The sequence below is a fragment of the Carassius gibelio genome, chromosome A5 (assembly GCF_023724105.1).
Source record: "Carassius gibelio isolate Cgi1373 ecotype wild population from Czech Republic chromosome A5, carGib1.2-hapl.c, whole genome shotgun sequence".
Classification (NCBI taxonomy): Eukaryota; Metazoa; Chordata; class Actinopteri; order Cypriniformes; family Cyprinidae; genus Carassius; species Carassius gibelio.
In genome coordinates this window covers 24,230,297-24,245,673 of record NC_068375.1, presented here as the reverse complement: position 1 = coordinate 24,245,673, position 15,377 = coordinate 24,230,297, and the positions used below count along the sequence as shown (strand labels likewise).

Genomic DNA, 15,377 nt, shown 5'->3' with positions numbered 1-15,377 from the left:
TCATAAAGACGTCACAGTTATGGGAACTTCAACCTCTTGAACCGTAATTGTAGAGACCTGTCAGCTTTTGTGCAACTGAATGTATCGACATAGCAGAAAATGTCCAGCATTAAAGGAATCATATGATGTTATTTTAGAGATCATTCTTTTGTGTATTCGGTGTAGAATATGCTGGCATGCTTTAATGTTCAAAAACACATTATTTTTAAAATACTGTACATTATTGTAGGTCCTCTATGTCCAACCTCTCTGAAACATATTTTTCAACAAAGCCCCTCCTCCAGACAAGCGCAGTCTGCTCTGATTGGCCAGCTGACCCAGTGCATTGTGACTGGCCAAACACCACAAGCATGCATCAAAAATGTAACTCCCCTTACTATAGACGAGAGCTTCAGCTTTCAAAGGAAATATTAAGACGATTAATAATGTCATTAGTTTTATCATCAGTTCAAGCTCAAAAGGGGAACAAAGTCATGTGACAGACACAGTGATGATGCAATACACAAGCCGCGGTTAAGACAACTGACGTTTTATGATTTCTGACAGGCTGTTCATCTGCTGTTATATTACCCTGTTCCCCTCACACACACACACAAGACACGTTACTCTATGCTGTGCAAAACTCTGCATTTGAACAGTCAATAGCAAATACTTACAAACTAATAACAAAATATACTTACAATAGCTGATTAAGAAGCACCAGATTGTCATCACAAATTTGGAACTGACCCATTTTTTTTTTTTTTTTTTTTTTTTTTTAGAAATAGCCTTTGTGCACAGCCAGCCTTGTACTCTCCTAGGTTCACAAAAGTGTCGTCCATAAAATGCGTTGCACAAATTCAAACATTGGGGCTGTGCTGTTCTGTTGTAAACAAATCTAAACAATGATTCCTAATTGTAGCTACTTTGCGAAGGCCAAATAAAGTGCTTTTACTCTTGCACAGAAACACACAGCGTCTCCCTGACATGGCTGCTTCAACACTACTGGGATCCTGAAACCAGGCCTTCTTTCTTTTCATGCACATTAAGCATTAAGCAAATATTTCCACATTGTGACGTAGACATGTGGGTGCGTGTTTGAACGAGGCATTTGTCATGGACAGTTACTGAATAGGAATGAAGTAAATAATCATTAATGGTGTCTAGTTTTTTTATTTTTTATCATCTTTATTAATTATTTAATTCAGTGAAAGAATTAAGCCACAACTTTAACAAAAGTTACTGACTGTTACTGCCTGCAACTGCTGCTTTTTCTAAGTAAATTATTGCTTATTTATAATGATTAAGCTCACAGAGGTAAAATTATCTAAAGAATTCACAATTCCAGTAGTAAACTCAAACAGTTCTGTTCACTTACATTAGCATTATCACTTATCAGTCATAACTTTCTACTGCTGATATTACTGTTTATTTAATATTTTATAATACCTAGAATATCAAAATCAACTGCGGGTGGCAGATCCTTTTCCTATTTACTACCTAAACTCTGGAACAATCTACCTAGTGTTGTTCGGGAGGGAGACACACTCTTTAACCTGGCATACACATAACACACAAACACATTTCTATAATTAAAATGTGTTAAAGAATGGCATCTGCACTAATATAAGTCTATTTCATTCTTATTCCAAGGTCCCTGTAGCCACGATCCAATCTGTATCCAGACCAGATGGTGGATCATCTCCTAGAGACGACCTTTACAGCCCTGAATTTCAGTGGAGACCATGTCAACTAGATGAGCGCCAGAGACGAATCCCTAGCTAAGACCTCCTCACCTCGGCGACCTTCGGCACTAGACCACAGGAACCAGATTCATCCCGTGCACCTGTGCTGCAGCCTGGAATAAAACCATGGCATGCTGGTTTCATCTGGCCAGAGGAGAACTGACCCAGACTGAGCCTGGTTTCTCCCAAGGTTTTTTTTCTCCATTTCTGTCACCGATGGAGTTTTGGTTCCTTGCCACTGTCGGCTCTGGCTGGCTTAGTTGGGGACGGTTGACTGATGGAAGCACGGACACTGTTGGAAGAGAGCTGAACTGGATGATGACATCACTGAATCATCAATGAACCGACTTTAGCTCAAAAAGACTGTTATTGTCTTCTTGCATCATTGACAAACTTTTTTCCTGTTTGACACTGTAAAGCTGCTTTGACCCAGTATAACTGCATAAAGTGTTATACAAATAAAGGTGACTTGACTTGATTATTTGAATAATATCTAAAGAAAGTCTTTGCAATGTTGCACCTTATTCCAGTTATGGAAGGAAGAAAAATATTCCTTCATAAGCACGTTTTACTGAAACATGCGTTACTGATGGAAATCCCCAAGTCATCCCTATGGGACTTTCTTTAAAGCTTGTCTGAGTGAGTAATAACAAACCAGAAGAGCATTGAAGGCTTGATAGCATCAGGTGTTTATTCTATAAACAATATATGCAAGTTCAGAGAATAAAATGCATTTAGGGTTGTTCATATCTTGGTTTCGGTAGATTCCATGCTGAGAACAACAAGAAAAATCTCTTCTCATGCCCCAACAATTACGTACATTTCTGTTCTCTCTTCCTAGGAATTGCTGTCATTTGGTGTCTTTGATCTGGATTTCACAACCCGAGCACAGTATGTAATGCATGTCAGTGAGTCAAGTGTGGGCTCAGTACCACAGTTCCAGCATCCTTCAGCTCTAAATCAGTTCCCTGGTGACTTCCTCCCTCTCCCAAAAGCATGGGAAGCATGTGAAGCAACAAGCTGCACCAAAAGAGAGGTGGAACACTGATAAGAGATAAAAGAAACTCACAGGTGAATTTGATCATATGCGCACTGAGCTGCACACAACATGAGACAGATGAGAAGTGTGTAGTATGCACACATGAACACTCCCTCACACACAAATATGATTAGGTTGCTCTCAGACATGCCTTGATCACAGTATGGCCAATTTGGCTGTGAGTCTAAATGCACCTTTAACCACAAGCCAGGCTGTTGTTTTTCATTAGCAATGGACAATGTGCCAGTACAATGTGTCTCACTGCAGATCTTCTAATCTAAAAGTGAGAGACAAACAATTACTACCAATTTTTTTCTTTTATCAGTTGATTTTATGTACGGTTCTAAGCAGCTGGCTCAGATAAATTTAGAGGCCTAGTGAAACCTGTTGACATGATATTTCTAATAATTTACAATGGTGAGTAAAAAAAAGAAAGAAAACATTTTACAAACAAAATATATAAAGCTGTATTTTTATTGATCAGTAATACAGTAAATAATGTGACATATTACTCACCTAAATCACTTTTTACTCATATTTCGCATATGGTATGTGTTCATTTTGGACCAGGTGTTTAATGTTCAACTGTTCACCATTTTAGCTCTCTCTCTCTCTCTCTCTCTTTCTCTAACAGATACAGTCATGGGATTTTTTTGTGATTTTATTTGGACAATAGAATGATGAGAGACTGATGGCAGATTGAGGCTTGCCCTGTAAACACCTAACCCCAATTTCACAGAGGAAGAACAAAGAGAGCTTTTGTCAGGTCTCACCACAGCAGCAAACTCACCCTGTCAAAGGGAACAACACAACTAAATATGTCACAATAAACCATGACTTTCTAAAAACACAAGCTTGATGGGATGCACCCACATGAAGGCACACTGTCTGCCCACAGCACATGTTTAATGAAAGAAACAAATAAGTCACAATTGTTATGTACGTTATTGTTATGCACAATTATTTATGCCGAATTAGCTTTTTCTTATGAAAATACTAGTCTAGATGGAAATAGGGGTCAATATATAAATAAATTAATAAATAAAAAGAGAGAGCAGTGGGAGATGGTGATCTGCAGGTACCAACCGATGACCACCAACTGCCAACTGCAAAGCCCCAAAAATCTAAAACTTGCAGTTTATGCTCAGTCAACTTTTTGGACCTTTTTGGATTTTTTCTGTAGTTTTTTATTTATTTATTTTATTTATTTATTTAAGCTAATTTGCTTTGTTTTGTTAACTTCAAAAGTACAACTATTTTAAGTATGTTCAGGTTCAGGATAGGTGAAGTAAAAGGTTCAAATAAACCCTATTTCAGGCTGTTAAGTATAATAAAAACGCTGTCAAGTGAACTTTTTTTGCTCTTTTTGACCACAGATGGTCAAGATGTTATAAAACATGACAAATAAAAATTTCTGGGGTCAGAATTGTATTGAAAAATGTGGCCATTTGTCTCTGTGAGTTGTTTACATCAAAAGTTATGCCACTTTAAATCATATTTAGATTTTTCGGGTTTGGTGCAAAGGGTTTAAAAAGAACCCTTTGGGACATTATTTCAGCTATATACCCAATTTAATCTTAAAATAGACACTTGAATGATAAAGAAATAATATGTTGTGGAAAAAAAATCACCCTATGCGCTTGAGAAAACGAACAAATAGTTGATCCTCTACGCATCTTTGGCCATTTTTTTTGCAATTTTTGTCCAGAAATAAGGTCAATATGTTGTCAAATGTCAAAAATAACCATTCCGTTAAATTCCTGGGGTCAGAATTGTATGGGAAAATGTGTTCATTTGTCTCAGTATGTTGTTTACTTCTAATGTTATACCACTTTCTTTTTCACTTTTAGATTTTCCGGGTTCCTGTCGGGTGCAGCAAAGGGTTAAAAAAGAACCCTTTGGGACATTATTTCAGCTTGGCACCTGGATTCTGAAAATAGACACTTAAAAAATCAGGTGGCATAAAAAAAGCCGGGGCGTGCGCGTGGACCCCTATTTCCATCTAGACTATACAACTAGTCTATTAGATAAGGGCGACCATACGTCCTGTTTTTTTTTTTTTTTTTGTCTGGATATGTCCTCCTGATCGGGGAATTCTGAATTGCCTACAATGTCTAGGTTTTGTTTTTGTTTTGCTGAAGGTAATGACTGAACAGTAGTTTGACCAATAGTGTGCAGGCATTACATAAACAGTCAGTGCAGTGACAATATGCATGCATATAATATAAGTGGACTCATGTCGACATTTAAGACCATTTTACTTAAAAAGGAGGACATATCGTCACTCTATTAGATAAAGCTCATTTCATTGCTCATGCAAACTACATCAGATGATTTATGAGATATGTATTCTCACTCTTGTGTCTCTATGGTCTCAATCATAACTCTGTCCATTTCCTCCCTTTTAAACACCATAATTAGATTTTAATAAGTCATATACACTGGCTCTATATCCCATGACACCAAAAAAGTAACCTTTTCCAAACCAAGACGACAATTCCAGTAATCGGATGTTTTATCTGAGCAGTTACTTAGTACACATGCACCCAAGGGTGAATAAGCCATTTGTCTTGGCTTCCTTTCAAAATGTTTTTGACTCTTTCATGAATGCTGGGTGGTCATGTTTCATAAATATCACTTCAGTTTCACTCACTCTCAGTGAGTTGAGAAACATTATTATTCTCTTCACTTCTTTCATTTATTTTATTTTTTTTATTAAGAGAATCCATATTAAAGAAATATTGTGTAATTTACTATATATATATATATATATATATTAATTACAAAAATGACAAGCCATTATGACATAATCCCTTAAAATACATTAAAACAAACAGAACACTCAAGGCAGTACGGCACTGTAATCTGTGACACATCTTGAGAAGGATCATGTCTCACTCTATGGAGGTGATTCCAGTTAAAGCAACATGATAGCAGACTGGGGTTTTTCTTCTGAAGAGGGGTCGGGAGGGGGTGTCCAGAGGGACATCAAACATTTGCTTGCACACAGATATGAACTGAGATGCACACTCAGATCTGCTTTTACTACAAATTCCACTCGTCAGAGTCGTCACTTGACTAGAGCAAAGGTTTCATTCTTATACATGCGCATTCTAGATTTCAATGGATGTTTCTGTGTGTGTGTGTGTGTGTGTGTGCGTGTGTGTGCGTGTGTTTGTGTGTGTGTGTGTGTGTGTTTGTGTGTCAGTTAACGGTTTCTCAGTTCCTTTTTTACCTTTTCACTGCACTGCATCTTTAAAGCAGTGTTTACAAAGATCACTTTTCACATACATGAATACAGACTGTAACTTGTGGAGGAAGTGGTCACATCAGGTCTCACCAGGACGAGAGCAAAACAGGATGTGATCTAAACTGTTCCAGTGATGCGCTTCACAGTGCTTCTATATTTTATCTTTGCATCTAAGGCCATTCTTGTTTTTCTTAGTTGCATCATAGTTACGTCAGATGATTCACACTACATTTTCAAAAATGTGTATTTAATTGGCATTTATTGTATTTATTCAAGACTGAATTAAAGCCATAACCATATATGCACATAATCATGCATAATCCAGTCCAGCAGCATAAAAAGTGCTCTAAAATTTCACTACATATACTTCACTACATACACACACACACACAGTATTACGTACATGTTTCCCCAGTTGCTTCCTTCCTCTTCAGTTCCATGCAAAAAATGTTCTTTCTTCTGAATTTCATCACACACCCAACCCTTTTGTCAAAAATCAACAAGCATACCACATTTCACATGAAAACATTCACATTAGAGAAAATAAGCATTTATTTACTATATTTGAATAGAGATGTGGTTTGGATGAGTAGTTTTGTGGGCTAAGTATAATACTATTGTAAGAAAACAGTAAATCAAAACATGTATCATATTTGATAGTATAATAACGATTACAGTACGTTATTTTCTGTCAATGTGCAAGACTTCATAACATGAAATGTGTAAGAATAAAAATTAAAGTGCAATAAACAGTAAAACTATTTGTGCTCCAAACCAAGCAGCCTAATGGACTGTTAATGACACAAGGGAATGACACTGGAAGCCACACATTCAAGTTACAAATCATGGCACGTGCTCTAAAAAAATAAGTTGGATATTACCATAAGAGATGATCTCAAATATGTGGACCTATTATTATAAACACGTTAAACTAATGCTAGCAGAAAGAGATCTTTCTCTGTCAAAAGTTACTCCTACAGTGACTTTCACTACCTTATTTTAGATGTCTCAGAAATCGGACACACCCAGATTAGGGGCTCTTTTGTAAGAGAGACATGGAAAATGTGCAGTTCTTAGAGATGGACGGAGAAACCCCAGCCCTTCATAAATGGAGACTCATTGAATTACTGAGTGCAAATGACGGAAATCCTTTAATGACTGTTAATGTGACATGGTCATTAAGTCATAAACATTGATGACATCCATGATTTTTAAGACAAAACCCGGGGCCAAGATATCATCACTGATAAGAAAATATACAAAATTTGCTCATATAGAGGCCATTAAATAGGTGATAACCTTGATATATTTTTTTAGAGACTCATGTCTGCTCATTATCTGGGAAAGTAATAAAATACGATCTAAGTGGAGCTTCCCTAGAATAAAGTAAATACCCATCATGCACTCCGCTCTCATTGAATGACTTTTAATTACTGCATATTGACTTTAGTCACAGAAGCACTGTAGTCAACTGCATCACCCTTCCAAACACAGACAGCTCAATCAACAAATGATGTTGTTTAAGAGGTTTTACGTTTCATTAATGGCAGATTAAATATCTATCGTAACAGTGGACTTAGCGGGAATTTACTCTCAGAAAGTTGAAAACATGATGTGTGATGAAGGGTCATCGATCGTCTCAGACAATAATTAATTACAGAATCAATGTTTTTAAAATACTGCTCCATGATTCTGTAAGAATGACGCTTGTGTACCATTTGACGTCATCCATTTGCACTTTCTCAGTTGTGGGGCCGAGGCTGTGCATGGAATAACCTCCCTTTAGAGATTAGACTTGCCCCTTCTCTGTCCACTTTTCAAGTCAAGTCAAGTCACTTTTATTGTCACATCACCACAGCACATGTGCCTTGGTGAGTGAAATTCTTGGGAGCGTGCTCCAGAAATTGCAGAAACAATTAACATATAACCATACAGATTTCAACAGGTGAAGATGTGCAATATGCATAAAGTCAGTACACACAGTGTACTATCAGACATACTTACAGTTAGCACTACAGATGATACACTATACACTATACACAGAATGTACACATTCAAAAATTTTTAAGCATAGATTTGCATAAAAATATGCTAAGGTGCAACAGAGTGTGTGAGAACTGGATACAGAAATGTCATGGATGTGCATCAGATGGTATCCAGTGGTAACAGGTAGGTTATTAAAGGGAACTTTGAAATCATATCTGTTTTCTTTGACTTACAAATAGTTTTATATTATGGTATTTGCTTAGTCTGTTATGGGTTTATATTTCATTTCTCTTGTGCTATTACTTTATTTACTTATTTTATTATAAGGAAGAGACCCTGTTCAATTGTCTAGTCAGCACTTTGGTCAGCCATGTGGCTGTTTTATATCTGCTACTGTATATAAATAAATTGAAACTTGAAACGAAACTAGCACTGTTTTTCCAGTGATATCTAAGGAAAGTGAGAGTACACACACATTTATTATGTAAATACAAACTTTTATTTTGAATGCGATTAATCACGATTATAAATTACTCAGCCCTAGACTCAGAATATAGCTGTCATATATAGCCTAATAAATATGATGCAATAATTTAGTTTAGGCTATGCACTGCCTAGACCTGCCAACAAATGCTTATTGTTAGAAGATAACAAAACAATCCTTTCAGTCTGTATCACGACATTTACCAAACTTCCTTTCACCACTGGCATGTGTATCGGTGTTGCCGACTTCTTTCAATGGAAAGTAGCTAAAGCCCGCCTGAAAAGTCGCTGTCGCTGAATGCCACTAGATGACGTCACGTGCTTATTAGCATATTCATAACGTAAGTGCATCGCATTGTCTTGCCTCCCTATGCTCACATACTGCATTTTAATGCAGCCGAATTCTCAATAAAACTGTTTTTATTACTATGTTTTAATGTTTCTGGTGTCGACGGAATGAATATTACAATGACTGCTCCTAAAAAGAGCGGATGCAGAAAGAGGTGCGCGCGCGCGCGAGAGAGAGCGCTCGTGCAGCAGTACCTCCAGTTACTTCCAGCGCTCTGAAAGCTGCCAGTTCACACAAATGCAACGTGACGGTGAGGTGCATCATCTTAATAACACAACACTTTGTACTTCTGTCCAACTTCCGACTTTTCGGCTATTTTGTGGCTAATCTCACAAATGTGACTTTATTTCTGACAATTGTAACTTTATTTCTCTCAAATGAGACTTTATCCCACAAGTGTGACTGCATATTTCACATTTGTGATTATTTATTTTAATAATGTATATTTCTTATAAATGTAAATTTATATCTCAATTGTGACTTGTCTTATAATTGTAGTTTTACCTTGCAATAATTGCTTAATTCCTCATAATTGCAATTTAACTGTCACAATCGCAACTTTATTTCTTTTAATTGCAACTTAATTTTATCGCAGTTGTTACTTCAGATCTTAATGCACTGTTATATATGTTCATATTGCAAGTGCAGTTTTAAAACGTACAATTGCAGAACTGAAGAGAGATGCTCTTAAAACATTAACCAGTGTGTGTTATTCTGTGTCAGCTTTAGCTCTGTTTACAGAGCTAAAATCTTTAACACTTTACGTTGAGACATTTTGATCTAGGTTTGTAATTGGTAATCACTAATTTCTTGTGCATTTCTACAAGCTAACTGGTATGTGACATTCCTGTCAACTTTGTTAAACACCTTGTGGCCTCACACTTCCTTTGTATTGGTACATAGCAATGACTACAAAAATAAAAATAAAAATTTCCACAGATGCAAACCTCACAGAAAACCACACTGTTTTCAGTTCTCATACATGCGTGTGGCTTTGAATAACATTGTGTCTGGCGTAGCTTGAGCAGACATCAGACGTCAATAAGCACAAAGTACACCACAAGACGGAAACAAACGAATCCAGAAACAGCTAGTTTAATGACATTTCAAAGGCTGTGCACTGACTGGGTTATTGTCTTCAGAAAACATTGACCTGTCCAGGTCAAAAATAAAATAAAATAAATAAATAAATAAAAAAGGGTGCAAGTGTTTAAAAAAACTAATACAGTAAAATATATTTAGTCTAGGGCCCATATATTTGTATAATAATTAAAAAGCTATTTTAAATTGTCCAAAGGAGATCTAAATGTAATACTAACTCCTTCCAGTCATACTTGATTTGTTAATTTGAGTTTTTGCTCGTTTTTGCAGGTGAATAAATCGCATTGTCAATGCATAATTTTGGAGAGAGAGCAATGAGTGCGAATCAGGTAGATAAATATTAGCCTAGATATTTTATGCAGAGACATGTACGTGTCAACTTGCGGTGACAGGAGCGTGCTAGGCTGCGCGCTGGGGGCGGAGCTGATAGAAAGCTCTCAAGGAAAAACTCGAATCAGTTTAGTAAGACTGAGGGCAACCGTGGACTACACACCTCTCTCGAGCAAAAACACAGGACTGAACTTTTGTACTTTTGAAAGACTGCAAGAGTATCCGACTCCGGCGAGTCAAAATGTGTCCTAATCCGAGACGCGCTTTTGAGATTTTGGAGACGCGTAACAGCGCGTGAAATGTAGATGTAGAAAGTGTGACCGTGGAATCTTTTCTGACAGCGATTAAGGAAGTCATAATTTCACGCAATGCGTCGTAAGTAACCTGCATGTGAAATTAAAAAAAAAAAAAAACGAGTTGTGAAGATGAACGAAACGAGCACAAGTCATGGCAAGGAAGGCTGGGACCCTACAATCCCAGTCATTATGTTCATATTTGGAGTGGTCGGGAACGTGATTGCTATCGTAGTGCTTCAAAAGTCGCGGAAAGAGCAAAAAGAGACCACTTTTTACACTCTGGTGTGTGGACTTGCCGTGACTGACCTCTTGGGAACACTGCTTGCGAGTCCAGTCACCATTGCCACCTACGTGAAGGGAGAGTGGCCCGGTGGGGTCCCGCTGTGTCAGTATTCCGGCTTCATTTTACTCTTCTTCTCCTTGGCAGGTCTCAGTATTATCTGTGCCATGTCTGTCGAGAGGTACCTCGCCATCAATCACGCGTATTTCTACAACCACTACGTGGACCAACGGGTGGCAGGTTTGACGCTCGTGGTGATCTATGTGTCCAATGCACTCTTCTGCGCCCTTCCAAGCATGGGACTGGGGTCCGTGGTGCGACAGCGTCCAGGAACCTGGTGTTTTATTGACTGGCATAGCAACGACAGCACCAACGCCACTTTCTCCTACATGTACGCCGGCTTCAGCTCCGTCCTCATCCTCGCCACAGTCCTCTGTAACGTGCTGGTGTGCGCGGCTCTCATCATGATGCACAAGCGCTTCGTCCGGAGGACCTCGCTGGGGACGGACCAGGCGCGAGTCGCGGAGTTCAGGCGCAGGCGGAGTTTCGCGCGTCTGGCGGGCGCGGAGATCCAGATGGTCATTGTTCTCACAGCCACGTCCATTGTCGTTCTCATCTGCTCCATCCCTTTAGTGGTAAGTGGGATGTGGTGGTCTTTGGGAAATGACTGACCGAGTTACTTTGATTAAGCACAAAATGTATTAATGTTGGAACTCGGCTGAAAACAACACAGCAAAACTTAAACCAAGATGGTTTGGCAGATGATTTGCTGGTTTTAGCTAGTTAATTAAAGTAAATGATTAATTTAAAGTTTAGATGGCACAGAAGAGTGTTTTTTTGTCACAAAATTTTGTGAAGTATCATAGCCTACCTATAGTTTACAGTAGCTACTGTACGTTGGAATTGAAAATTATGAAATTCATCATACTTTAGGATACTGGGCAATACGGATACAGTTAATAAAATAAAATTTTGTTTTATAAATTAAAAATATGGGATATTTTGCCTGTGCAAACCATCACGTCTTACATTTTATTTAGACAAACTAATTTTATTCTGTGACCAGTTTATTACATCACTTAACTTTAGTAGCTACACTGGTGGTGTTTTGTTTAGGTAACACTGAGATGCGTGGCTCATACCTGTCAACCCTCCCGTTTTTCACGGGATTCTCCCGTATTTTAACATTTTATCCCGCTATCATCCCGTTAAGACATTTTCCGTATTTCTCCAGTAAAATAAATAAATAAATAAATAAATTTTAAAAAATCCCACTGGGCGTGTTTTATATGTTTGTTACATTCGCCTTCGGTAAAACTCCCGTAATTTCTATGGCCGTAATAAAGAAATTCTACTGACTTCTATAAACCAAAACTCATTATGAATAATCACGTCAACAAATTTCAAGGTTGTCCAGTTGCCAGATCTTGTTTTAAAGGCACCCCTCTCACACAATCGTCCCCTTCTAATTTCAACCCATTTGTCCCCTAAACTTTGGCAATCTGGATTCACTGGTAGAAATGGGATGGGAGAGAAGATTCAGCTGGTGCTCCTGTGAAAAAAAAAAAAACTCAAAAAACCCCAACAAAAACAAATATAAATGCGAAATTTGATATAGCTTACACCTTAAAATGCTATTCTATATTAATAAAATATGAGCAATGCAAGTTGTAAAATCAGGTGCTGCGCTGCTTTGTTTAGTGCAGTTACCGGGGAAATGGCTATATTCCTGGTGAAAAGCGAAAAAATGAAGAGAGAATGATTTTTTTCAATAAGCTCATCTGCTTTTTGTTTTAGTCCAAAGCCAAAAACGACCCTTATTTTTACACAGAAAACACGCAGATTGGTATAGGCCTACAGGCAGTTTAGATAATAGTTTGTTATTAGCCTAATTGTTTAATTTAATTAATATAATAATAATACAATAATTGATACTTTTATTCTTATTTACTTTGTTGTAATTAGATGATTCGTGCTGAACACAACACATGACTTAAACAGCTCTGTTTGGCTGTTGTGTACAAGAAATCAACTGTCTGTGATTGGCTACAACATTTGCTCAACACTGCAAAAGATGTTGAAATAGAAACCGATCTCCAAACGTCAAAGTCAAACCATAAAGAACAGTTTATGGTTTGCCAAATCTGCAATGAAATGCCATTATTACAGCATTAACTGGGGGTGCTATTGTTTTTTTGTTCACTGTAAAAGTGGGCATGCAAGTAAACAGATAATGTTTTGTTTTCTGTCTAGGTGCGGGTGTTTGTGAACCAGCTGTATCATTCTCCAGTAGAGATGACAACTGAGCTGAACCTAGACCTTGAGGCCATCCGAACTGCCTCTATCAACCCCATTCTGGACCCCTGGATCTACATCCTGCTGAGAAAGACAGTCGTGCAGAAGATTCTAGAAAAGATCAAGTGCTTCTTCTGCCGTATCTGTGGAAGGAGACACGGGAGGAGCTCTACAGATTTTCACTGTGGGAATGGCATCCACAACTCATCGGTCATGTCTCGTGATTTGCTTTCGCTAGTGCATGTGGTTAACACGTCGCAAACGTGCCTGTATCCCCTGGAGGCGGGACAGGATATGGGCTGCTGCAGTGACTCTATGCAGAGCAGGACGTGTTCAACTTCAACCGAGCAAAGCCTTCTGCGGGACTCTCAGGTGGTAGAGCGCAGCAGTGGAGAAAACAGAACAGAAACAGACACAAACTTTGTGAAATCACATTCATGCACGCACTCCAACACAAATGAGGCACAGTGTTCCAAGCACCAGCCGCTGCAAGTGACCTTTACAGATGAGACTTTGAGCTTGCAAGAAAGAAGCATATGATATATACTGAAAAACTCACTTAATTCAACATTTCATGGGGTGAAATACATTTCAAGAGCTGAGTGTTGAGAATGGAATCAGAACTTCTCAGAGCGAAGAATTCCTAAAAACTCATGAGACTAAAGAGGAAAGTTTTTAAGAGAAAGACCAATCAAAGAACTAAACTTGGTCCACTAAAGTGAAAAAAAAAAGCTTACTAAAGTATGAAAAAGTTATAAAGTATATATATAAAAAAAGTATGCATTTCAAAAGAATGTTTTGTTAAGCAACAGGTTATGCCGACTGCATTTTCTAAACAGTGAGGCACATGACAAAGCTCTTAGAAATGTGTCTTTAATTTATTTTTCATTCTTGTGAATATCTGAAAAAAAAAAAAAAAGGCCTTTATATTAGACAAATAAAATTCCACTGGGCCCTAATTCATTAATTTGTTTGACCTGGGATGTATTTTTGAAACTCCAAATATTGTACTTGCGAGCAATTATCTACTGCCCTGCTTTTAAGCTCCCTTTTTGCAGACATTCTGGTGAGATCGCCATTTGGTCACAAGTTCAAGAAACCAGAGTGCCTTGTTGGCTTTTCTTAAGCTGGAACTCATGGTTTATAATTTCCTTTTCGTTATGTTAAGATTACCAAAACACTTTTCATTTCCATTGGTGCATTAACAACTGTCCACTATTTCAGACTTATGTAAGATGTAGCTGAGTGTACATTCTATGGATTTTCCATAATATGTACAACATTCTGTGAATTAACCAAGCAATTGCATATCCATGTTAACTAACAGTAACACCATCACAAAATATATTGGTACTGAAAACACATTGTACAAATTTAAGAGCACATGATACACAGCACATTGTTAATGGAGTTTTTGTTTCTTTTAAACTATATGTTGATATGAGGTGGAATTGTAAAAGCTATTAAGATGTTGAATGTCTTTTAAGGTCATATGTTTTGCACTTTTAAATCCTTGTAACCACTGCAGAAAAACGTAACTGTCACTAAGGTGTTGATCGGTCAGTGGTTGTCAAGGAAGAGCTATTGAGTTCGTCTGTACATACTTGTGATGTAAAAATGTGAACACTGTCTTGTTATATTTTTATTTATTGTAGTCTTTTTTAGACATCTGTGGACTGTAGTTATCTCTTCTCTGTGAGATAGAGTTTGACATAGTTCTACTCATGTTGAAGCAAGTTATATGGTTTTTGTTTCATTTCACATTTATGTGTAGCAAAACAGTACGAGGCATAATTCAAGCTATTTAGCATCATCATCTGCTGCATGTATCTAAATGATCCAACATTACTGTGTACATTTTCACACTTTCAAACACAAAGACAACCTTGTCTTGCTCTCACCCTCGATGTGACCCTCCAGAATGTGCAATGGTCAGCTATTAAATGCTAAAATAAACTCTTGAATTGATGACAAACAGAAAAACTGAAGAAGAAAAAAACTTATGGTATTTGTTTTCACACTCAAATATTAATAAAAGCATAGCAGCTAGAACATAATTCAAATATAATTTAAATAATTGGGATGAACTGAAAATTCACAGTCCTAACAACATGTATTACAAATCAATTTATTATACAAAATATATAATGCTCACATACAGCATCGGTCATTGAATCTGTATGTGGAAATAGACAGATGACCTATAATGACCAAAAATAAAACTACAAATGTAATGTTTCCAAT

At 37.5% G+C, this 15,377-nt stretch overlaps 1 protein-coding gene across 1 annotated transcript; it reads left to right on the top strand.

The window, feature by feature from the left end:
* Positions 1 to 10,377: 10,377 nt before the first annotated feature.
* On the top strand, positions 10,378 to 15,371 carry LOC128005543 (prostaglandin E2 receptor EP4 subtype-like). The gene is made up of 2 exons (XM_052592682.1): positions 10,378 to 11,473; positions 13,092 to 15,371. The coding sequence occupies exons 1-2, from the start codon at positions 10,688 to 10,690 to the stop codon at positions 13,671 to 13,673; spliced, it is 1,368 nt and encodes a 455-aa protein (XP_052448642.1). The 5' UTR covers positions 10,378 to 10,687; the 3' UTR covers positions 13,674 to 15,371.
* The last annotated feature ends 6 nt before the right edge of the window (positions 15,372 to 15,377 follow it).

Coding starts and splice junctions, on each gene's coding strand:
- LOC128005543 (XM_052592682.1), top strand. CDS start 10,688: ATGAACGAAACGAGCACAAGTCATGGCAAGGAAGGCTGGGACCCTACA. Junction 11,474..13,091: donor TCTGCTCCATCCCTTTAGTG/GTAAGTGGGATG, acceptor TTTTCTGTCTAG/GTGCGGGTGTTTGTGAACCA.